The sequence below is a fragment of the Chelon labrosus genome (assembly GCF_963514085.1).
Source record: "Chelon labrosus genome assembly, chromosome: 2".
Lineage (NCBI taxonomy): Eukaryota > Metazoa > Chordata > Actinopteri > Mugiliformes > Mugilidae > Chelon > Chelon labrosus.
This window is the reverse complement of record NC_140338.1, coordinates 32,531,634-32,558,005: the sequence shown is the minus strand read 5'-3', so window position 1 is coordinate 32,558,005 and position 26,372 is coordinate 32,531,634. Positions and strand designations below refer to the sequence as shown.

The following is a 26,372-nucleotide window of genomic DNA, read 5'->3' as shown; positions in this document are numbered from 1 at the left end:
TTTCAGTTGCAGTGCACATTTTGTCTTTAACACTAACTGCTCTTACTCTGAATTTGGATAGAAGTTACAGTGATTTTGTCTCCGTACAACTTTCTATGAAGATCTTCTTGTCCTTTTGTTTGTGAAGGGATGGTGTGAAACATTTTGGAATTAGGTATTATTCTGAATATATTCTACAGGTCCACACTGATGGCTGGAGGGGCCAGTGGAGGTAATGCAGCAAACCCTTGGCTGGTCAATGAAACGGATGAGACAAAGGGGCTGACATTTGGAGAGATCAAACAGCAGCAACAGCGGATCATTGAGGGTAATCACACATTATCAGGCACCAACCAGTTGCTTTGTCAGTCTAACTTCAAGACCAAATATGAGGATAGTGGCCATTTGTTACATTAGTGGAGTAATCATTCATAAATCATTAGCATGTTGATCCTCATCAGCAAAGCGTCATGAACAACATCTTTTAAGGCATATATGAACAGTATATAAACCAGCCTCTGTCTGTCCAGAGGACATAAGAAGTCATTTCTACTATGTAGTAAGTTATGATTAATATACAACAAGAGACATACTGACATAACCTGAATTATGTCAAAGTAGTTCTGGCCACACTGATCTAAGCTGACATATGAAAATAAATCCCTATAAATCACATTTAAATTTCATTTTGTAAGCCCACTCCTGTTTTCTCCGTTCCCTGGATCTGACATGACTTGGACACCGTGACATTAGTTCACCTGACGCCCTGTGACACTTCATTGCAGTGCCTCAGTTGCAGCTCTGGTTATTGTCAGTTGGGATCAGGGGTTCCAGTTAAGACAGTGAAACCAAACCACATGGAGGTTTTGAGTCTCGTGTGGGAATTTTTTTTGGAGTTGGGTAATGGTGAGCGCCTGAACCTGTGGTAAAAAGAATTCCTGTGGTACAGAGTATGTCAAACATAGAAACCAACAGAAGGCAAATCTCTTCTCTTCTCTTCCTTTTTCTTCTATACCTTGGCTTGCCTCATTTCTAATAAAACAAGTAAGCACGATTGAGTACTAGTATTAGTATTAAGTGGCACCGTGAGCTAAGTGGTGCATCATAGTTGCATCATTATATCACACATAAAGTCTACAATAATTGCTTTGTCCTTAGACTGAACTTTTTAAAACAGGGCTGTAGTCTTTGCTCTTAATGTGTTTTTATTCGTTGTCTCACGTTCAAGTGTCTAACACATTCTATTTTCATTCCCGTCTCTTCTCAGCCCAGGATGCAGGCTTGGATGCACTAGCGGCTGTCATCAGCCGACAGAAGACAATGGGCCAGGAGATTGGAAATGAGCTGGATGAACAGAACGGTAAAGTTTAATGTCCATGTGCGTCTGTATGTATTTGTCAAACAAATTCCAGACACGTTACACACAGTGGTGTGAAAGCATTCAGACATACTTCTGTTCTGCAATGGAACTACTTGCCTCATTTACCTTGCTGGGCGGTGGTACTCCTTCACACCAGTATGCACGCACATTTACACTTGTACCCTAAAACCCCTGTTGCCAGAGTGAGTGACCCAATATTTAACGATATCCAACAAAGAAATGTGAACTTTCCGTTCATGCAACTTAAATAAGGTGAAAAATCTGTAGGAGCTTTTTGTCCTGGAATCAGAGCTGCTCAGAGCGAATGGTGCTTTTGAGCTATTCCTGGCAAAACAGCGCTCCTCAGCCTATAAATAGCTTCCATCACAGGTAGAATGTACTGTACAGAATGCAGTGCACTGCTATAGACTGCTGTTTTTCTGCTTAGACAGGCGGTACTTGAGACATAAGATTTAGAGATGATCATTTGTCAAGCGGCGAACAATTAGATACTTTAATGCATTGCTCCCGGGGAGACTGTAGCAGTGAATAGGCCAACTCCTGACAGTGTTGCCTTACATCGAAGATGTACACATGTATTCTTAGCGTTTATTTAATCATGACGGCTATCTCTAATGTTTACACTGACAGTGAGACCAGAACATGCATTAACTTCTCAGCTGACAAGCAGAGAGTGAAATGTCACAGCTCAGAAATAAGTCAACGAGAGGAAACTAGATCATTGAACCTACAGCACTAATAAAGGATCGGTGAGTCTAACTTACGCTATAGCCAAGATTCTTGGCACAGACACTTGAGCAGATGTGGGTAAACTTTAGACTTTATATTTCTTTCTTCTTGGTAAGTTATTCTCAAATCTAGTATGTGGTATCACTAATTATCAGGCCCTTTTAAATCGGTTGTTCCAAGTTTTACAGTTAGAAAGACACAAGGTGATGAAGCTTAAATCTCAACAGAGAGATATTCTTGACTTTATAAAACAAATTATACAAGTCTGAGACAGACATAACATTAAATGAAGTATTCTTTCTTTCATTAACCTCAGAGGGGATTCGTAACCAGCCACTCATTTGTCTTGTACACCTACAGTACAGTTATGGTCTGTTTCTGCTTTGATGACCTGCTTCCAGTTGGGAGTTGAAGGCGTTGTACTATCCTGTAATATCCTGTCTGAGAAGTTGTGCCCAAACAAGTGCAAGACTGTGTAACTGAGAGATCTAGGCGTGGAAATGTATGACCTTCCCCTCTGCTGGGAAAGAATGACAGATGTTTAACGGATGTTCACTGACAATGAGGAGAGAAGGGAAGCGAAAAAAAGGAACGTCTGCTGCTATGTTAGTGTATTAAATCATAGGATCACTGCTCTGATGCTTCAACTGCCATGTTTCGTCATGGTTTTTCATGCAGTTTTCAGTGTTTTCGACAACATGAGCCAGAATGAGAGATAGAAGGACTGTAGCTGAGAGTTCCACTAGTTCCACTAAGCGATAGGGCAAGTTATTCTGGCTCTGGAAACAATGACCTGTCACTGTTCCCATTTTTAGAGCTCACAAGACATGGCTTTTAAAGGCAGATTTGCTGGGAACACAGCTCTTTAGTTCTGTAAAGGCCAAAAATATGCCACCTGTGGGTAATGGACTCCATGTGTTGAAACCCAAACCATGCAAATTTGTAGAAGCCTGGACTCATTACCACCTGTTTTTTTTCATGACTTGCTATGGTAATCATTGAGATTATGTTGCAATATATAGTTTCCTACAGAAGACAATTATGGTGCATGAACGTAACTCGTACCTGGGGACATGCGGGGTGTTGACAAAGTGTAATAAAATCTGACAGACCGCTCTAAGCTCCTCGCACACTCCACTGAATCTATGTTCACTATTTACGTCAAAATCATTTGTCCTTTTGTATGGCCTGTTGACGCCAGGTTTTGATTTTTGCAGGGTCTGTCTTGCATGTTGTCCTCCAACAATCCTCTTTTTTTATACTTTAGTGTTTATTGGGTTTTCCTTAGAACAAACACATACAAGTATTTGAATAATTTCAAATTCTTAGCTTTTGCCAGTTAATTAAGAAAGTCAAAATTAAACATCACAAAATGAACAGCCATGGTTCAGAGTCCATTGTAGTAGAAGACTGTATACAAAGCCGGTATCTTCATCATTTACCCGTAGGTCCATAATCACCTTCCACTCTGTTATGAAGCATCCATTTCTTCCATCTTACAGTGTATTAGGACTGTTGCTATGGTGGTTGTATTTATTACAAAATTACAGTTCGTGAGCTGATGTGTGTTTAAAGAGAATCATGTGCCTTTGCCACCCTAAACACCCAGCCTTCTCTCCTTCTCTTGGGTAGTTAATCCAGTATGCCAGGAACGTAGCTTTTATGCCCTCATTATAATAGAATTAACTCTGCCTAGATACAAGCCATGTTTAAAGTGTGCTGTGTTCTGGTACGGTTTGTCTCAATATTAGGCATTAAGACTCAATGAATCAGCTTTGTAGGTGCCGCGTTTTTCACTCGTATTAAATATTGAAATCAAGGATGTAAAAAGTGAGTATAGCTGAATGTCTTTGAGAGGCAGAGGAAATGGATTGAATACGTAAAGCAGGAGAATGGCAAGGCTTCTTGTTGATCTTGACAGTTGGCGCATAACCTTGGCGTCCGACTGTCTTTCCGTCTTGTGGGGTTCCTTTTCCCCCTGATCAGTGTACTGTAGCAGTGTTTTCCTATAAATAGATTAAGCTCTTTGTAGTTGGGCTGCTCAACTCATGACCGAAGTGCAGTGGAGGTTGCAGTCATTTCCTTTTCGGGAAACAATTCCGGCTGAGGTCAGCATTGAAGATGACCTTTTTTAGAGGTTTAAAGATGAACCCAAAGCCCTCACTTACATCCCTCTCAGTCTTAACTGGATCACAATTGACTGAAATTCGGAAATGAATAAGCAGACAAGTTATCTCATTGTCATTGTCTGCTTGGTGGCACGTAATACCAATCCATGCAAACTGCAGATTTTCCATCCTATTTGCCAATGATATATAAAAAAATAAATTCAATCCTGTGTTAACTATGTTTCAGTTATTTAAATGATGTGCTGTCATCTGTTTTATGTCTACATTTCCCACAAAATTTTACTGAAGATTTCTAATGTTTTCTTTTCCACATTAAATGTTGCTGAAAATAGACCTACAAACCAACTAAAATGGCTTACATCAGCGGTAGTTTCTCTCACCACACAGAAATATCGACATTCATTTTACTTTATTGGTGTTGATGTTTCTCATAATGTGGCCTGGAACAGTGACATTAGTTCATGAGAGTTTAGTTTTATGAGTGCCAGACAGTTGGCGGCTTATTAAATTAGTTTTTCTTTTAAATGGGCTGTGTCATTTGTCTGATATTAATGTCTTATTCTGAATTGGACTTGACTGGTGGTGAAATGCTGCAGCTATGAAATATATACACTATACAATGTACTGCAAGTACATCTCACCTCATAACCGTGTGATGTAAAAAGACACAATAACACCTTACTGCTTCATTGCAATCAGGCATTCTGCACAAATCCCTCTAATGAACAAGTTTATCTCTTTTCCACCACCTCTCTCCTTCCTTGAAGATCATCAGAAATTCCCAGCTTACCTAACTCTTCTCACCAGAGTTCATTACACACAAACAATTCAAGAAAAGTTCTTGCCATTTGTTCCCTACATATACTGTACATACATCCTGATGGAATTCTGAACGGAGCTCGGACTTCTGAGAGGTCACGTCTCAGATTAACCACCAAACCCATGACCTTTGTCCCGACCCTTATTTTCATCCTTGATATTAAGATTTCAGATTCAGTTTGGGATCTAGTGAATTTGGAGGCCAGGTCAACACCTTGTGCTGTTCTTCATGTTTTTTCAGTTGTTCCTAAACTGTTTTTGTGTGTGTGTCTGTGTCAGGCTACATCCTGCTGGGGATGGCTGCTGCCATCAAGAAGTGTCATTGCTATGGGGTGGGGGTTCCTGGTCTGGTCTAGGTGGGTGCTACATGTCTAAGTAACATCCACATGAATGCCAGGTCCAAAAGTTTCACAGCAGACCATTGTATTGTCATAAGATGGTCAATGTTATTTACTTCTCCTGTCAGTGGTTGTAATGTTATGCCTGATCGATGTATATTGCCATTCTTAGGTAACTTACCTAAGAATGGCATGAATAACCTTACCGTAAGGTTATTCATGGACATTTTAAAGCGAATTGTAATGAGTCAGTTTCTAAAAAATGTCATGTTAGAGTTAATTTCTGACTAAGAATGAAATCACTGATTTGATTTTGCGTTGGCAGACCATGTGTTGGGCCGATATGAGCAGCACTAGTGGCTTCCAAGTAAACAGTGGAGGCAGATGAGAGATGCACTTACTGCTACAGCACAGTGACATCAGCAGCTTCTCCAGAGAACGTAGGCCTCCTCTTGATTCTGCTGTAAGAAACAGCTCAGTGAGCAAATAAACCATACTTATGATGGCACTAAGGCAGAAAGCCTGTGTGGTTGGAGCTGCAGATTGATTTATTGTTTGTTTGATTCGCTCCGTTTGAAAGTGAGGCTGGCAGTAGTGAGTAGTGTTTTCCAGACGGCATGGAAATGCATGGAGTCATAATGTGATGTTCAAAAGAGTGTTGCCATCAAAGGAATGTCAAGCTTGCAATGAGCCGCAAAAGAGAGAGTCATCTTGTGTGACCACCAGACTGGCTGAATGTTGTTTGACTTTGTGAATATTTGGGAGCTGTGCATGATGGAGGCATAATGTTCTCTATAATAGTTTAATTTCTCATCTGAAAATGGCAGCTTTAAGGTACTCTCGAAGTGCTTTTTCATGTTTTTGTGTTTAAACTGATTAAAACAGTTACAGAAGATTTAAATAAAAAACATAAACTACGTTGATATCAATAGGTGTGTGATGGGAAGAAAAAAACAAAGAAAGATGCACCACGAAACTTCTGCACCATCCTCCAACGATCAATCACGAGTCCCTGCGTCCTTATTCCTCGATTTATCCTTTCCTGTGTCCATCTTTGTCTCCAACCTTTTGGTGTCACAGTGAGAGAGTTGTGAAGAAGAGGCTGTCTAACAATGAAATGAGGGACTCGGGTCAAATCAACCCATGGCAAGTGATGAATAATCTGGTTTAAGCACAGTAAGGAAATTAACATTTTGGAGCACTGAAGACATTTCATCAATCACGCCTCCTTTTGTTTCCCTCAGTGGACTGAGGCCTCTCCTCTCATTCACAGACTGTGGATTTTGAATTTGTCCGTCTTAAAATGCAACCTGTTTTAGTAGTGTTATTTTTGGGTATGTTGTTTTTATGTGTCTATTCTTCACAGTTTCATTGGAGGTTAGAATAGTGTGCAGAAGCGATTTCACCGGCTTTTTTTGTGTAGAATTTCTTCACGGTCATGCAAAGGCAAGATAAGCAGTGACTGATCTGAAAGTCTTTGGGAGTTCCTTGGAGTGTGGTGCATTGCATGAATACTCCGTACATAAAAAGGCTGTCTGAATGTTTCCTTATGTGTGTTTTCTGACTCCATGGCTCAGTGCCAGTAGCTTATTTTCTATCACACACACGCACACACACACGCACACTCTACCATTAAACACAGATTTGTTGCTTTTGTAATATGTAAACATCAATTTAGGTTTCACGACATATCAGTTATACTCTGTGTTGTCTATATAGTAGCAATCTACGAAATTCATATGTGAACCAAAGGTATAAACACAGGTTGCTGAAGTTAAATATGGGAATATAAGATTTATCTCAAAATTTGGAAGGATATAATCAGAATCTCTTAAATCTTTTCATTTATTTTTATTACATACTAACATGTTGGAGGCTTTCACTCTAAGAGTGTGTTTGTTTTTCCCCTACGTGGTTCTTTCTTAACAAGTCTTTGTTCATGATCATGGCTTTGATTTACCTCAATCCATCTGGAGCAAATGTGTGCTGGTGACAGTTCTTAGCCAGAAAGGCCTCACATTAAAAAGTCAGTGGCAGAACTGCTCAAACTCCAGGAGGAGTTGATAATGAGCTGATATGTAGCAGTAGAGAGTATGAGAGTGATGGTGGAGACACATGGTATGCCATTTAGACCTGGTTTAGCACTGTCACTTGTCACCGTTAAAGTAAAAAAAATAAATAATAAATCTTACCAATGTTAGCCTTTCCATACCATTGTGAACTGTGTTCAGCAAAGACAGAATTCTCATTGCCTTCAATAAACTCACCAGGTGAAATACTGATAATGGATACAGTTTTTCAGCCGCCTATTTCAAACAGGTGATAGATTATTTTAACCCACGACATCACAATAGGTAATATTTATTTTCTATTATTTATTGATGTATTGTTTTAATGTAACAAGTTATTATTAACAGTCCAACATCAACAGAAGATATGAAGGTGACAGCACTTTGAGCCAGTTGTCACTGGGCAAGAGGCAGGTACACCTCGGAAAGGTCCCTAGTCTATCACAGGGCTAACAAAGAGACAGACAACCATTTACACTCACATGTACACTTACGGCCAATTTGGAATCACCAGTTAACCTAACAAGTTATTTCTGGTGTATGTGTCTTAAATTCTGGTTGGTTGTTATGATTGTAATACAGTGTGTTGACAAAATGCAGAAGGTACAGAGCAAATTTTAATGCAGATCCTGTTGTTGCAAATAATGCTCCAAAGTATTTTATACATAGGGTATACTATAGGGTTCTCAGTGTTATTGCGTAAGGGATATTGTAGTACATTAACAACCAAAAACGCTACAGCTCTATGGATCAAATGATCCTGACTTTGCATTTTTGTGGGGGCTGATGTTTCTTTGGGGCGATTTTAGCTGGAAATGGATGAGAAGAAGTGAGTGAGTGTGTTGAGCTGAAGTATTTTTAGCAATAAAACACTTGTGCCAGCATATTCCTTTAACAATCCATTTTGCTGCATTTTTTTCCAGAAATAAGACAGTTTTTAATGGAAGGACACCATTAACGAAACTAGCAGCGATATGGTGACACCAGACAAAACACCATGTGATTTGACTGAGGTGACCACCAAATTCAATGGAATGCTGATAGTAAGCTTGGACGCAGAGACATTTAGGCTGGGAAATACACAAGAGGGTCACCTTGGCAACCAGAGCAGCTTGCCAAATGTTGACTGCAAATCAATGAGTGACGCGCAAATTGCTTTATTACAGGAGGGGTCTTAAGTGCCCATCCATTAACCCCAGCTGTGACGATGCTGGTTGAAACGCTGATGTAAGCATTGCGAATTCTGAACTGCATTAGAGAGGTTATGCAAAAGAATCACAAAATAACAGACGATGACATGTTAACATGTACCTAGATGTGTCTAGTTCTTTCTTTGAAGTGACACACCAATTTATAGTACTTCACTCACCATATTTAATCTGTATGTGATGGAGACAGTATGATGCAGGAGTGAGGTGTGGTCAGTCCTGCTTAGCTCATCTGTAGACCCGGATCCCTTCCAGATGTCCACCAACAGGCCTGTTGAGAGAGTGGGTGAGGTTGTTTCTTGTCCACTCCTTAGACCATCCATCCTCCACTACATGCACCGCCACCATACTGGCAGTCACAGGCTTTTTAACAAACTATCAATTGTGCATTATTCACGGAAACGTGGACAGTAATAAGGAATGATTTAAAAAAAAAAAAAAAAAAAAAGGTCAGAGGAAGTATGATTTCACCCGTCTGTCCCACCACCTTCTTGAAAGCAGAAGATGAGACAACACTTGGAAACGAACACTGACTGGACTGTGTGTGTTCTTTGAAGGGCTTGGTCTTTTGTCCACATCTTTGGGTAATCTGTCTTTTTAAACTGTCTTGGTAACATGAAAGCTGTTCTTATGAGTTCTCTCTCATCACAGATTCTGCAATCAGTATTATATCTGTTCTAAAGATTTTTAATCAATCTCCCGCTGTTAACATTTGAATTTATTGGACAGCCCCTGCTTTTTCACATTTCGTTCATTCGTACTATATAGAGGTAGAGCCTCATCTCATTTCCTCTTTTTCATCTTATTTAAAGCTTTGTTGCCTCGCCTCAGCATCTGTTCTTTCTCCACACAAACACTCCTAATTTACACATTTTGCATTATCACATTGAATACCATATACGTCATATGTTTATTAGAGACGCAAGAAAGCATTGTTAGTTCAAAAAAGGTAGTACAACCAGGTGCAACAGAACATAAAGAGATTTGACCAGCACTGGCACTTGTGTTACTTGTTTGGGAGACACAAAACATAAATAGCCATGGGCCAACTGGGGCCTTTTTGTGTGGAGTTTGCATGTTCTCCCTGTGTCTGTGTGGGTTCTCTCTGGGTACTCCAGCTTCCTCCCACTGTCCAAAGACATGCTCATTAGGTTAATTGGTGATTCTAAATTGGCCGTAGGTGTGCGTGTGAGTGTGAATGGTTGTCTGTCTCTCTGTGTTAGCCCTGAGATAGACTAGCGACCTGTCCAGGGTGTACCCTGCCCCTCTCCCGATGTAAGCTGGGATAGGCTCCAGCCCCCCTGCAGCTCTTCACAGGACAAGGGGTTACAGAAAATGAATGAATGAATGAAAACATTTTTTTTATTTATTTTTATTACCCCAACACCTTAAATGATAAGACCTTTTATATGCAAATGTCATGTAATTTATGAAAAGCTTGCCAGTTGTGCAGCTTCTTTGTAATACAGTTATATTTAGATTTGGATGTAGTCATACCCCTATGGAAATTGTTTGGAAAATTACTGTTAAAGAGAGCAAGAACTTTACTGTTGGCCATACAACAGTGTGAGTAAACATGGTAGTCATAAAAAAATATTCATATATAAATATCACCTTTTAAACATATATGACACTGTCCACTGGATTACCTTACTAGATTGCCTGAGGCGAATGTTATGATTTGGTCTGGCTTCTTTTTTTCTTTTCTTTTTTTTTTTGCGGAGACATGTCTAGTGCGTGTGTACAATTTAGCAGCAAACTAATGTTGATACTTTGCTGTTTTCCCTGGAGAGCATTTGTGGGTTGATTGTCCAGGGGAAGCACATTAGCCATATGTGCTGGTGGTACTGATGGTTGGGAACCTCTGCAGTTTCAGCTGCCAGTTCCTCTGGCTCTGGGCAAAGGATTCCCTGCCATTTAATGGTACCTTGGACTGACTCAGCCCTTGGCCTGGCGGGTTCCTTTTGGCTAACGCAAGTGACAGCGGGAACAGATCTTCCCCTCTGTTTATTTAATTGCTAACCGCTCCGGTTTGGAGGCTACGTTCAAAGGGCCGACGAGCGGAGAGCTGCCTTACGCTCTCCCCAGCCTCAGGGAAGCACGGGTCATCCCACATAATGAGTGGAAGAACTTACTTTACTAAGTCTGCCTCGACCCACAAGCAGCACGTGGTTCCCATTTAAGCACAGGGGGGAAGATTGCACCTTCATTTAATGGGCATTTTTATGTGTTTATGCGTGTGTGCAAGTGCACATCCATCTGTTTTCTAGCAGCCTGCACTGAGTGTGTGTGCACAGAGCTGAGGGTATATGTTTGAAAGTGTAAGTGCCTTGTCTGAGTGTGAGATCATTGTGTTTGTACTGAAAGCATACTCCACATGTCCAGCACATGTTGTCAGGTTGTGATTGGCACGCGGGTCATATTTCTATCTGCATGAGCAGCTAAAAAGCCACTGGCCAGTCAGAGACGGGATTGAGGTTGATACAGGACCTCACACGCATGATAACAGAAACACACACATACACTGTGCGGTGGTGAACACGGTGGGCTAATCTTACGGACTCTGCAAAGACAGTGAAGTGATGGAGAATTTCTGCAATGAGTGGGTGGGGTGGGGTGGGGGCAAATAGAAGGAGAATGAGTAAGAAAAACGGGATAGAAGACTGGGAAGGACAGCATGAGACATGGTAATGATGAAGCAGAAAATGGGAACGTGAAGTCAAATATGGTGCAATGTAATGAAATTATTTTGTCAGCAGACAGAATATTCTTAAGTCTTAAGTTATTGCAAAGAAAACAAAATTGTCAAGGTCTTAATTGTTAAATTAAGACCTAATGGAATGATGAAATATTAATAATCATCTTTGAAAACCAAGATGCTTTTTATGTCGTAAAAAATGTGTGCAAGGTAACGGTAGACATAACATATACTTCATATTGTTAAAGCATTGGAGAGGCAATGATAGCCAGGGTCAGGTGTGTTTTTTTTTTTTTTTTAAAGAGATAGCGATCACCTAACCTTCAAAGTGATACATTGCTGTACCATTATAAGCTGTTCCAAGTCTTTAATCATGCTGCAAAATGTGTCAGTGATGTGTTGCCTTTCTAGAACAAAACCTTTCATGTGGGAAATGCTTCATGTGCTTATCCATTTCTATCTGTTACCCTTTATCACTGCATGAGGCATTATCTACAGACTAAACTGGAATCTCCCCTGGACAAAAGATTAAAAACCTGGTTTCAAAACCTCAGCTCACAAATAAAACAAGAAGTAATTTATTGGCCTGCTGGTGTAAAAGTATGACATCTGATGTTATGTTTAGGGTGAGACAGAGCCAAAACGCAAGACACAAGAGGTGGCAGGATCAGGAAACAAAAGAACCAAAAGCGCCGTAGGGTAGGCAGGTAAAATACAAAACTGGTAAAAATCCAAATAAAAAGAGAAATCAAAACCCAAGGTACATGGAATTAGGAAAAACAGACTGGAATACTGAGAAACAAATGGTTTGCTCTACAGATGACTTGACAAAGGGAAAGACATCGATCAGCCACAACATTAAAACTTCTACACCACTCCAAAAAGATGAAAAATAGTCCAAGCTGTGGACTCAGTTTCCAAACTGTCAATTTCCCATACTGATCAAGTATCTGTGAGATGCTCTGGAACAAGCTTGATCCACAGAGTCCGCTCCCCTTAACCCACAGGCCCCAAAGACTCCCCTACTAATGTCCTGGTGCCAGACACGATAGGACTGTGTCCATTGCCCAATTCACCCAAACCTTGTGGGAGGAAAAAGGGAGAACTAAACAATATAAGGGCAGGTGGTTTTAATGTTGTGGTTGATGAGTGTATATACAAACATGGGCTGAGGGGTAAATGAGACACATGTGAAACTAATGAGGGAGGAACACACAAGGAGAAACCAATCAAACAATCAGAGGGAAAACAAAGACAGGAAGTAAAGCAGGAAACAAAACACCAAGGTAGAGCTTACAAAATAAAAACAGGAAACGCAAGAGAAACCGAAAAGAGTTACCGAAAACATCCAAAAGTCCATACCATGACATCTGATTTGTGTTCTGAACGTTTGTTCACGCACTAAAAAAGGCTTTAGATCTAATCATTCTCATCTGTTTCGCTCTTGGCTTAATCCCAGCTAGTATTGTGACACCTCTGAGACAAGCAGTGCTTTTAATGGGAGCATAGGCGCACACCATCCACACTAGCATAAACACAACATAAACATACACAAGTAATGAAGGCTAATATAGTTTTGATATCCTTTGGTGGGTTGTTTTCTTATGACATTTTTGTGGTCCATGGTAATCCATGTAAAGTATCAGTCACGATAATGACGAGGCATACTGTGTGTTTGTGCTGTATGAATCCTACAGCAGTAGGCTTACACAATAACACAAACCACAAATAACCTCACTTTACTCAACTATAAAGCATATCAAAACACAAAGACAACAACAGCCTCTATCTCCTCATGGAGGTAGTAAAGTACTGAGCTCAGCAACAACAACACCACCAGCACAATTGGCAGTACTTGCTAAGGGCTGTACCTTTCTTCCCAGTTCTGCTCTCTTCACCTACCAAACGAGTGGCATCAGGTGCACTCAAGGACCTGCTGCAGCAATGGGTGGGTGGGGGGGTCGAGGGACAGAAAAGATCCACTTAGCACACAACAATCACAGAAGAATAGAATAGAATGGATCTTCCAACAGCACATGTCAAGGAATAGATATATTAGAAGAGACGGTACAGTCAGTTCTTGTAAGCAGTGTGTTGATGCAGGAGATATGACCAGGTGTAAAGACCTGAACGACTTTGACAAGGGCCATATCGGCTTGCATCCAGCTCGCAACTTAAGCTCTCGCAGGGCACCTTCAGAGGTCTTGCTGACTCCATGCCTCGGTGGCTTGTAGCTGTTGTGAGGGCACCCAAAGGACCAACCGCATATTAGGCAGGGCCCTTTGCAGTTGTTTTACTAGTGTATCAAGTATTCATTCAGTGTCTGACTACCACTTCAAATTGAAAGCGATAATTGTCAAATTATATCTGCACCGTGTAAATTTTTCCTGGTTTTGTAGCCAAAACATTACCGTTACTCTCTCATGAAGTTTAAAGCATCAGCCATCTACGGTATCCCCTGCTGTCTCATGCAACCCACACATGAACCCACTAGTGGGCAGTAGAGGCAATGGTGGCTCACCAGTCCTGGTCCTCAGTGAAACTCTGGGATTAGACCCAACAAATGGAATGATTTAAGTTATCTGTGCTTTTTTGTCTTATGGTGGCGGAATGAGCCAAGTTCAGAGCAGATGAAGAGGGGGTCATATAATCTCACACAAGACTTGTTAATTTGTTTAATTCCTCTGGGGAGCTTTCTCCCTCTCCTTAAATCAGGACTTCCTCCTATTTGCTCATCAGTTGGAAGATTTGTGTAATTACATGACAGCTGTAGGTGCAGCTGTTTAGGTGGCTGTACTGGAGACACGTAATGCTCCGTCTAATTTATTAGGTACAGTATGATTACGAGACTTGTGTTGGCGTGTTTCATTGATTCATGGGAGAAGAGAGAGTACAATCACTTACAGTAACGTGTGCAACATGCAAGTGGTTTTTCACTGTCTGTAATTGTCTGTGCATCCAGCCACGATCTTACGTGCAAATAGCCCACAATGGGGCATGTGGTCTTGTTGCTGTTTCCTTAGTACCATGCACCACTCTCAGATGCCCGCAATCGTGTGGGAGGCTGTTGGCTTGGAAAGTTGTTCAGTCATAGTGGTGGCTCATTGTGGTATCCATGAAATTCAGCGGTTCATTTCTATTGCCACCTTAGTTTGCACACATTCCAACTCACACCACAATTTGTCAATTTCAAATTCAAAAAGCATTACTGTAATTCATAAGTGTATTTAAACAATGTATTTTGAATCAGGTTTCACAGTGCACGGTGTAACTAACAGAAAGGAAAACAACAGCGAAAATTGAGCACCACAAATGGAAAATATATATATATATATATATATATATATATATATATATATATATAGTCAAGTAAATGGCTCAGTAAAAGATGCAGCATGTGCAGATGTCATGTAAGAGCCTTAGCAGTAGGGACTTGTGTCTGTATTTATCTTTGTTTGTCTTTAGGTTCTATCCATATGTGGGCACACTGTGTAAGAATGGAAACCACATTGTGGCACGGTGTGCTTTGCCCCTCTCTTGCTCTTCGCTCCTACTGTTTTATTAAGGGCTGATTCCTCACCTCAGCAACAGGGAAGCAGAGGTGCAATAATTAGGCATTTGTTTATGTTACTGCTCAGGTGCAAGTATTGCAGTCTGGGCTTTCCAACAAAGATGAAGTTCATGCTTTGTGTAAAGGTTGAACTTAAGAAATATATTGACAACTAAAAAGAGTGCTCATACACAGTGCAAGATCCAGATTTGATCCCATCATATCTAAATCAGCCTGAACAGCATCTCTGTTGGTATATATTCAGCGAAATAAATACCAACTGGCCCAAACTTTTATTTTCCACAATTAAACACCTCTGTTTGGGATGGTACAGCTCTTTATTGGTTGCTGCTCCCTCTGAGCGGCACTGTGAGAGAAGATGACTCCTTCCCTGTCTCAAAGTCATGTCGGAAGCATGTCATATCCAGGAAATGTGTTCGCCTTCCTCTGTTTGCGTGCGTGATTGGGGTGTGTCTCTTTGCACGAGGCCCGTAGACCAGAGTGTGTATACACGTGTGTCAGCGTCTGTGCATGAGAGCATGTGTGTCTCCATGTGTGTGAGTGCATTACGAGTGAAACAGGGTCTGGCATGAAGATCAAAGTCCCTCCATAACTCCTCCGCCAGCCAGCGTATTGCCGGGAAGCTCCTCTCACCATGGGGGATGTTGAGTTACTAGAGTCAAATCATTTCAATTAGAACACAATTGTTCAATTAGTGACAAATTCATGGTCTCTCTAACTCTCTATAAAAAAAAATATTGTAATCAGCTGTTATTTTTCTTTGAAATTACTTTTTATAGACTTTGTTTGCATCGGTCCTAATATTTGTTATCATTTAATGGAAAGCCCAGTAACAAGGTGGTACGGTACACTTCACTGTTCTCATGTTCTCTTAATCTCATCCAATTAAATCTAGTTCATTTCTTCTTCTGTTGTTTTTTTTTTTTTTTTTTTGGTTCCCAGTTTTTTTAATATGTCACCCCTTCCCGGGTGTCCTTGCTAATGAAGTGTGATGGTAGTGACGAAGTGTAACCGCGACTGGTTTGGAGGTGCCGTGCCAGTGACAGGGTGGTCCCTGCCTCACGCTGCTGCTGCTGCTGCTGCTGCTGCTGCTGCTGGCACCCTCATGCTCATCACACTCACATTGTTCGATGGCACCTGGCCATAAGAGGGGTGTTGGAGAAAAGCCTGGTAATGATCAGACTTCTCGCCATTGCTGTTGGCCTGCACTCTGTTTTTAAGGCTCTATTTTTAATTCTAAAATAACAGAGGAGATCACTTGATTGTATATAGTATACACGGCATTCATTGATGCCTGACCATATATACTGTACAAAAAGGGATGCAGGTGAATCTGGCAGCTGCACACAGAAACAGTTAATTGCATTTTTTTTCAAGCAATTCTTCTCTAGTGACTGCACATTGCTGAACTGTTCCAGGTTTTGTAGACTTAAACAACAAAAGTTGTTTCTAAGCATTTGTAAGACTCGTAATGAACTGTATAAGGAACACCATGTGGCAGCAAGAAATATCATAAAATTATGCAGATACAGGAGACTTTAGGAGAAAGTCTTTGGCAACTGAGCTCACCACAGCTGTAAAGCATGGTGTGCTCAGTTGCCAAAGACTTGCCAAAGACTTTCAAAAGAACTGCAGCATGACTGTTGTGTGATTTTGGTCAACACTTGATGCCTTCTTGAGAGCTACTCCAGCTCATCCAGTATTATTATGATGTTTCAGATATAGTGTTGGGTAAATGTATGTACAAATATAGTGCTAACATAGCAACATATATTTGGTAATATGCCAAAGACAGCAGTAACAGAAAAGCACCCTGTTCAGCTTCTGTCTCTCAAATCTTTCAGGATCATTTTTGAAACCCTGACTTGTTATGTATTGTTTGTGTAGTGGTAATATAGACCTTTGATGAACTGGATTTTCCCCATGATTCGCAAGCACCATGACTTTAGTTACTACCAAGTACAAACCGAAGGGTCTATATGTGCTACAATGGAACTAGTGTTGAGGTTTTTCTTAATTTATGTGCTTTTCTTTGAAGTATGTTTTTTTTTTTTTTTTAACCGAAAAAAAGTTGTTCATCTTCTGGTCATTCTTTTTGCTGTCCATCATGTGCAGTGATGGATCTTTTGGTAAGCGTTGCAGGGTTAGGGAGGTGAAACTGGCCGTGGACACACAGCCGGTTTCAGTTTCAAATTGGCACACAAATGGTTAGGATTAAGACTGGAAATGTGAAAGCTGTGTACGTGATGGTAGTGTTCACGCTACATGTGCCCTTCATTGTTTTTTCAAGCTCGTGTATTTGGATATTTGCATAAATTGTGTTTTTTTTTGTTGTTGTTGTTGTTGGAGGATTTTCGCCCTCATATCCAAATGACTGCACTTTTGTAATAAGATTGTTCACACTGTTCAGTATTTATATTCATTAGTGGACAGCTTCTTTCGGTCAGTAGGCTACAACTTCTTGTATTGTTGTAAAGATGCATTTATTCCAAGGTTGAGAAAGACCGTACCAACGCAAAGTTTGCATTGACAGAGCGTGATGCATATAGTAAGCAAGACATTCATCATCACTCCACCAGTCACTACCCGTGGAGTGAGAAAATGTCTAACGATGCAATAAAGGTGGTCTTACCCCTAACATGTTGTGTGGAGGAGCCTGTCAGTGCATTTGGAGGGACTCAGAGATTCATAGGGGCCAGGAAGCCTGATAATGTCCAGCAGTGAGACTAATCTGTACACATGTGGCTCGGCACTTCAGAGGGCCAGATGTTGGGCAGGCAGGTGAATTGTGTGAATGGTGATATCCACACAAACCCCATCAGTACACATACATACATTTGATCAGGAAGTCACAAACACACAGCAAATGAGACATGTTAAAACATAGGGTGTATAACGTTATTCACTTAAAGCTGGGATAATTGTATGATTGGAGTTCATACACATGAGCTGTTGTGTTTTGATCTTCTGCTTCTATTTCTAGGACATTGGATACAAGCAGGAAAAAACATTTTTATTGTACGTACAACGTGTTCCTTGTAGAATACACTGTTTTCCTCAGCAATATTCCTGAGGCTCATTCTTCAGCTTCTTTCCCTCATTTCTAGTGTTTCACATCATGCCTAGTTGGCACTTGGTTAAAAACACAGTGGCTTTTCCTAAATTGTTGTTGTTGGACCCTGCAGCAAAGATCATGTTATTAATCATCCATCGCCCGTTTTAAACATTTTTTTTTTTTAATTGGCATGCAAGAGAATTATGAAGAATAGATGTACTACTTACATGTCAGACTGGCCAAACAAAAAGATTTGTTTATTTAGTGTTTTAGACAGATTCTGCACATTTCTTTTTTTAGTCTTTGTTTTTGTTCTTTTTGTTGTGGTATTCAGATGATTTGTTGGATTTTGCACTAAAACTGCTAAAACTCTTAAGTTCCTCACTAGCCTTGGCCCCCTGGGTGAGTTTTGTGTACAATATGCAGCACAGACAGGAAAAAAGGAATCATTTGAAAGGAACTTTTCCAAGAATTTGCAACTTCTTGTAAATAACATAATTGCTCTGAGTTGCATTATCATGCCGAGTGCCTCTTTTTGTGCCAAGGGAAGTTCTAGTTACAGTACATCCAGAGATGAGTGTGTTTTAGTTGGCAGCAGCGCTCTACCCTCTATACTCAGTCACACCGGGGCCAATTGGTAACAGTTGTGGCCGACCCGTGCTGCATTAACACAAGAGATACAAGAAGTGGATTTAGTGAAAGGAACTGCCTTTGACTTCCCTCTCTCCTCATATCCTCCGGAGAAATCATCTCCCGAATAAGCACAACAAAATTAGACCCGCTGAGTTTGATTATGTTTAAATCAGTGACAGGAAAGAAGCGTTTTCTGTGCGTGTTATACTCGCTGGGAACAAGTCCTACAATAACACACGGAGTTAATACAGCACATCCTGGAGCCACCCTGGGGTGTCACTGTTTATGGTAGAACCTCTACCACAAACACACACACACATAAAACCAAAATCTCCACTGCTGTAGCGTCTTGAAGATGAGTCAGTATTTCAAATGCATCAGGAATGTCTGAATATACTCATTAAAATAGTCAGCGACACTTCTCAGCATTTTACTACATATGACAGTCATCTTTGCTGTCTCACCTGAAGTAAGCTTTATAATACAATAGGATGCTTTGTTTTGAAATGACTGTCTGGGCCTTGCGCAAGAGTTATTGCAGTGCTGTATGGTTCTGGGAGGAGCTGCTATAAACAAAGATCTTTACTGAAAAGTTATTAAGCTATATATTATTATTTCTTTCAATTAACCTATCATTTAATTAATCTATTTTTCCTTTAGTTGACTTGCCACTATAATAATAAATGTAACTTCCACCATTAAACACCATTAAACTGTTCAACACTTATTTTTTTTATTACAGGTTATTTTAACCAGAATTCTTTGAGTGAGAAAACATTCCAAACTTTAACTCTTATATTATGATAGTATTCATCACAAAACTGATTTGTGTATGATTTCAAAGCAGAGTTGCCATGCTCTCTGTGCTATCTGGATCTGTTTGCTATCTGTGCTTTGGCCTGATCATTTCTTTTCTGCATTATCCTTGTCCTTTGCTTGTCTTTCTAGATCTGGATATTGTTTCTTTTTGTATCTTTTTCTTTTTTTTTTTTTGCTAAAGATGAATCAGAAAATCCACTAATTGCTCAGTTTTCAACGTTATGAATCCTCATGAAGGAACTGGGCTGAAGGGAGTGGGCGTACTCTGGCAAGGGAGTCCGGCTGATCAGAAAAATTCTACAGATTACAGGGCTTGGAGCACTGCACTGTTATAACTCTTCGGAATCTATCTCATTGAGATTACAGAAGTATTGTCATGACTTTGAGTAATTTGGTCGTTGCCTAGAGGGAGATCTGTGTCTGCATCCTGTGTAGGGTGTAGGGTGGACTCTGTGCTGATCTCTGCTAGGTTTGGTCTTGTTGCTGATTCTGATTGTGGCTTTCATGGAGAAGATTTCCAAGCAGAGCAAAGGTGTAAAGACTGTTTGATGTGACTGCATCTTTACTTTTGGCTAGTGATGTGGTTCTGCTGGCTTGTTTGGACTACGACCATCAACTCTCCCTTGTTGATGCCTGGCAGCACACTATGAGTGGAAAAAGCCTGTGAGTTAAAGACCATGTCCATGGTCGTTTTACACGGGGCCGGTGAAGAAGTCAAGTAATGAGTGAAGCATCATTTAGCAAAACGGATGTTTTTAGCGAAACACCATGGTTAATTTTAAACTCAAATATTGAACTAAAATGTGAAAAATGATTTGTTCTAAAAGTGTAACAGATGTAATTTTTGTTAAAATGCTACAGATCTGTACGAATATGATTAATTTAAATATGTGAAAGCAGTTCTGTTTTTTAATATTACATTACTGGTAGTTTGTACGGACGTGGGACAAAGTTCATGTCACAAAAGTGTTATTACAAATAAAACAGGTGACTTTAAACAAAATGCTAAAAATGTGCTCATTCATACAGTGCAGTCAAGAAAGATAGAAGAGTCAGAGAGAGGTGTGATAGCTCAAATGTTGAAACTGAATTATAGGAACAAAATAAATCATGAAAAATGTTGCAATGTTTAAATAAATAGGGTTCTACCATGTAAATCATTACTAATATTTATTGTGATATACAACAACAACAATGTGATATAACAACAACAACCACCAACGTGAGCAGACAGTCTCATCACACATATCAGTTTTTTACTATTACTATTATTATTATTATTATTATTAAAGGTGAACTGTGCGACTGTTATTCAGGAAGTTTGTGTCAAGCAGGTAGCCCTTCGTATTACTCGGTACCCTTGAAGTAGCTCTCAGTTTCATAAAGGTTGGTGACCCCTGTTCTAGATGATGGTGCCAGTAAAGATGGAAACAGACTTGTGCACGAGTTAACCTTCAGAGAGCAGGGTGGCCACGGGGAGAGGCATTTTGTATGAAAGCTGCAAAATAGTGAAACCAAAATGAAATGGTGTTGAGATTACGCAGAGAGAGTCAGCAGCGCAAGGGAGCCGGTGACGTCATATGCGAGAAACATCTGTCTCCTATTCGTGTGTGGGTGGGTTAGTGGGTTGTTGTAGAGGCGGGCCGGTGTGTGCACGCTGCAGGGCTCGCATGCCTTTACTCAGAATGGCCATGGCCATCTAAATCGATTGGTTTGCTTCTTGGTCGCCAAATAACAGTTTGTTATTTATTGTTGTTTGTTATTTATTAAAGAAAAAGTCTTTGATAACAAGTCCCTTGCTTATGCCCTTAAGTTGCACATGCAGCAGATATAATTAGAGCAAGTTCCTCGAAAATAAAAGAAATTGGCTTATTATTTTTTTTCAGTTTTGATCCTGAACACATCTTCAATTACTATAAAGTTGCTGCACATTTAAGAAGTTAGAGACATATAAGTAATATTTTTTTCAGATAATTGTCCATGACGTGACGCTTTAGAGTTGAAATGTTCAAGTTACCTAGGGTAAGTACTTAATAGCATTTACATGGTGGGCCCAATGCAAAAGAGGTAAAACACACATAGGGCAGTGCATCTTAAGAAAACAGAAACAAATTGTGTGCACACATGCTATTCTCTTCCACACTGTGGTTCTGGGGGTTAATTCAGTGTAGCACCATGTTAAATAAACAACGTTAGCCTGAAACAGGGGCTTCTTTGTGGTGTGGCAGATCCAAACCAGTTCCAGCAGCTGTCATACAGCGAAATTTACAATAGGAAATAGAGAATTATGTATTTAGAATCATGACTTGATAACGGGGTGAATTGAAGGGCTATGCATGTGAGAAGCCGGTGCCTTCTCGGGCAACCATTCTGAAAACTTAATTGAGCGTTTCATTGCAGCTGTAGTTAAAGGTCATGTTCTAGCTCCGTTGCATTTGAATATGCTTGGGAATTTATCAATGAATTGCGACGTTATTGCTGGGCCAAAACGGAATCAAGAAACTTGGCACTAGCTGAGTGAAAACATCCTTTATGACTAGTTGGAGTGGCACGCAGCACAAATGGCTCAGTGTCTACACCCCTTCCTTGCCAGCAAAAGGAAGAGTTTCCTCCTTCCAAATTGTTGCCTGATGCTTAGATGATGATGTGGAGGTCTCTAGAGACACTGTACATACAGCAAACTCACGTCTTCCATCTCCTTGTCCTTGCTCCTTCACATTTTCGCCCTCCAAACTGACGTGCTTTCCTTCCTTGAATTATTTGTGAAGCTTAACTATCTGATGTCAGCCCCAACTCAGACTGGGGTGATTGCTCAGAGTTGGGAAACAAGGATGTGTGAGCTGGAGAGGACTAATGCTGCAGCCTGAGACCTCACCTGATGGAATTTGGTCATGCAGCTCAGTTTATGGAAACTAACAAAACATCAGCAATAAAAAGTTTTTCCTTGTCCAGACAGGGCCGTCGGCTTAACTGTGGTTTGAGGATGAGTTTCCCGTCCCTGCTAAACTATCATTTATCAGAAGCTGATATGAGTCTGCGAATTTCCCTTTCTTTAGGTTGACCCTGGGTTCAGTTTTACTGCCTTCTTTAATATACAGCCACTTACTTTTGTTTTGCTATGTCCCTTTCAATTTCAGAGGCTACTGGACAGGACCTGTCATCACTGTTGGAGCAGAAATAAAAAAACAGGCCACAAATCTAGATCTAGAAGAGGAAATGGCCAATTTGAAGTGTGTTTTGTAATAAATCTCCTGATTTATGACAAGAGTAATGAGCCATGATGTTTTGGATTTTATTGCCAGCATATTTCTTCATCTATTTATTCATAGTTTTGAGTCATTGAGGCGGTGGGAATCATGAGCGGCTGATAGACTGTTCTATCAGGAAGGAAAGATATTCCTAGGAAAACGTTGTTGTGTTACTTGTTATTTTTCATTTGTTATTTGTTTGTTTCAGTCAATTCAGTCGTAACTCAGTCATGGATTAATATTATCTCTCTGCAATATTACATTTTAATACCCAACTTTAACACAAGAAAATTTAGAATCTTTCAGAAGTTATTTGTTTATGTTTTGGGGCAGACCTCTAGAGATGCCATGTCAACACAGTGGCTAGCTCGAACAAATCAGGCAGGCTTCCATCTGGATGACCTTCAAGTCAGGGACTCCTACTGAAAGAGCCTTGCCAGCACGCACACACACACACACACACATACATAAAACACACTCTGTCTTTGAACGCTGAGTCCTCCTCCCTGAAGCCTGAGATTACGTCTTGGACTCACAAAGAAAAAGGGTTTGATTAAATCCAGAATGGATTCGGAAAGTAGTGAAACCATTTATAAGGGCGAGGCTTTCATGTAGCCCGCACACTCCACCACCACTAACGTCTGTTCGTCGGCAGCCCATGCCTTTTGACCTTGTTGACTGGTCCGGTGTCATGTCTTGCAGAACCTGCCACTTTATGACTGGATTAAAATATATAATCTGTTATGTAATAAAATAAAAGGACGCCGTGAATACTTGTAAATAGCTATTGAATGCATACTCTATTGACTTCTCTCTTTTCTTTCTCTTTCTTTGTGTCTCAGAAATCATTGACGACCTTGCTCATCTCGTGGACAAGACGGATGACCGGATTCGGAATGAGACACGACGGGTGAAGCTGGTGGAGACAAAGTCAGCCTCTTGTGGTGAGCCTTCCTCATTTTCCTTTACATGCAAGATACTTTGCAGCATCTAGGTCTTGTATCAGGGACCACAGCAGACCATGATATATCAGTTTATTTGTATAGAAAACACAATGTAATATAATTAGAAAATTAAATTTAAATTTAACAATAATGTAGAGTTTTTTGTTTTATATTTTTTTATTGAACTTTGCAAAGCAGGAATAGACAATAGACACAGGAATAAAAATAATTTTAATAATAAAATGTTGTTAATATTGTTGGGAGGGGCTTCCAAGTCCAGTCACATGTTTTCCACTAGGTCAATTGCAATGAGACTGGGTCCTCCACAAACAGTGGAAAAAAAGTGCCAGTAGCTGATTGACATTTAGTACAAAATTTAGACAGAGCTGGGTACATTCTGTTTCGGCCCTCTGGACTAATATATACCCTGTGTAAAATGTTTATAAAGTTCCCTAAGATTAGACAAAATAAAGCTCCTTACTTGTAAAAATCTAAAGAAATCAGCACTGGTCAGACCATACTTAATTTTTACCTGCTGGAATGTGGAGGATGAGCCCTCATGGACCAGATCTCCAACCATGTTAATACCTTTATTATACCAGTCAGCAAGGCCGGCTTGAAGGCCTGGAGGGAAGTCAAGGTTATCATGGATTGGGGTTAACAAAGAAAGACAGTTATTGTACCCTTCAAATTTCCTGACCTTAGACCAGAAGTTAACCATATTTTGTAAAATGATATTATCCTTTAACAGCAATCTTGAGTTATAAGACCATTGCTGTTACAGAGGAAGTTCTTCTAGCTGATGATGTTGAAGGGACGAGCCCTCTGGGTATAGAGCAAGTTGCTGCTGAATGGTGGGTGGACTGGCCGTGTCTGTCACGCCTGCTAACATAGTTTCTAAAGCTTTAAAAGCGGCTCTGTCATACTAGTCCTTTGAGGCATCCTCAAACATTCATTCAGGGTTACAAATCAGGCCCTGTCATCCACCTGTGTTGTCTCATGTCCACAATTTGCAAAGCTGAGCTGTTCCCTGGAAGACTTTGTGAATGCATGGCCCTGCCCTGCCATCACATACTTGGGTTTGTTTAACTGGGTAATGCTTTTCAGAGGAAAACAGCTGCCACGAGAGGTGTGTTAGCTGGCTAAAGCCAACCTATGGAATCTGGCAGCGTTGGCCCTGTGAAATGCCAGAGCACATCGCTATGGCAAAGGCTGCATTGTTGTGCGCGAAAGCTCAAGCTAACAGCCTGTCACAGACAGAAACAGAGCAGGCAATAGGAAGGTCAGGCCCCAGAATGCTTCAATCTGTTGGTCGTGTCCCCATGGCGCCCGAGCGTGAGTTTGTTTGAAGATCCCAGAGCTCATATTGTGTTAGAATCAGGACACTTTCTTTCTTTTTGTTTAACTAGTTCCTTTGCTACCCAAACTCCCTTCATCCTCTCCTCAGTTCCAGGCTGAAGAATATTCATGGACTGTGTGTGCATATGTTTGTGTATGTCAGTGCTTGGATGTAATACCATGATTATGTTGGATTGTGCATATTTTTTTAAGGGCAGATATTCTTGCAGTCGTGTTTGCAAAGTATGTTCTTGTGCACGTGTGTCTGTGTGTGTGTCTTAAACCATCTTGGTGAATGGAAAATTCCCTTATGCTCTTCTTCACTCTCACCTCTATGCTCTCTTTCCTTTTTTTCCATTCCTCTCTGTCATCCCCCTGCTCATCTCCTCAGTTGTTTGACACTCGTCTTTGTGTCAAGCAGAGAAAGAACTGAAAATACCACATGCCACAAATTGTTTGGAGGGCTTTCCCTCTTTCTCCAGGGCAGTGTGTTTATAATTCCTTAGCTTTAAGGCTTTATTTATTTTTGAAACCACATCTCATCCAAAGCCGGTGTTTGGTGTTATGTCTCAGCCGAGTCCTTGTAAAGTTAGGAACGTCTGGCTTTGACAGCCGAGAGCATACTTAACATAGCTGTTGGGAGCTGCCACGTTGTAACAGACGCACAAACTTTGTGTTAAAAGCTGGAAAACCTTCCAGAAATTTGAAAAATGTTCTCCACTGTAGGATTGTCAATATTAATCTTCAGACATCTGTACACTTAAGTTATGGTCATAGGAGTTATGCGTGCTTGCATGCACCAGGGATCTCCAAAACACAGCTGAATGCTGGAGAAAAGTAGGCTAACCTATGGGAAGGGTCATCTCACCAAATTCCGTGGTTCCAGCAGCATACTGTGCATGACTGGTGTCTGTCGTGTTGTAAGACAGTCATTGTGTTGAAACATGCTGGATTCCTGTACAGTTTTGGGCACTTTAGATGTTTAGTGCCTCTGTCATCATGCAATAACGACCAAGGAGGAATTGAAATGGCTGAAAATGAATTTTTCAGCAATGAGAACAAAAAGGGTCCTTGAACAGATATCTTATTTTAACACTACACTTGGTGTTGGCATTGACATATGTTTTTGCCATTGCAAACAATAAATTAATTATCTAGTACCCAGCCTTAAATACCATTCTTTTTTCCTTTTAACCACTGATCCACTGGGTTCACTGGAACCAGATGAAGCTAATTCACAGTTTCGACCACTCATTTTTGGCTGATGTTATCGGGGACTGGCTTTGAGTTTGGTGGGATTAGCCTACAGCACCAAAGGATCTGTTGGAGTGTAGTTAAAGCTTCACCATCAGACATCATAAGTGCTTGAGCAGCCTTCTCAACAGAGCTAATCCTCGGGCCAATTCTGAAACCC

The 26,372-nt window shown here is 40.5% G+C and overlaps 1 protein-coding gene across 3 annotated transcripts in view; it reads left to right on the top strand.

Moving 5' to 3' along the window:
* Window positions 1-26,372, top strand: part of stx8 (syntaxin 8) — a 37,052-nt gene that overhangs the window by 4,374 nt on the left and 6,306 nt on the right. For all 3 annotated transcript variants that reach the window (XM_084566564.1, XM_084566565.1, XM_084566566.1), the window contains 3 exons: window positions 180-307; window positions 1,247-1,339; window positions 23,519-23,620. In XM_084566564.1, the coding sequence (XP_084422690.1) occupies window positions 180-307; window positions 1,247-1,339; window positions 23,519-23,620 (323 nt within the window). The remainder of the gene's footprint in view (window positions 1-179; window positions 308-1,246; window positions 1,340-23,518; window positions 23,621-26,372) is intronic.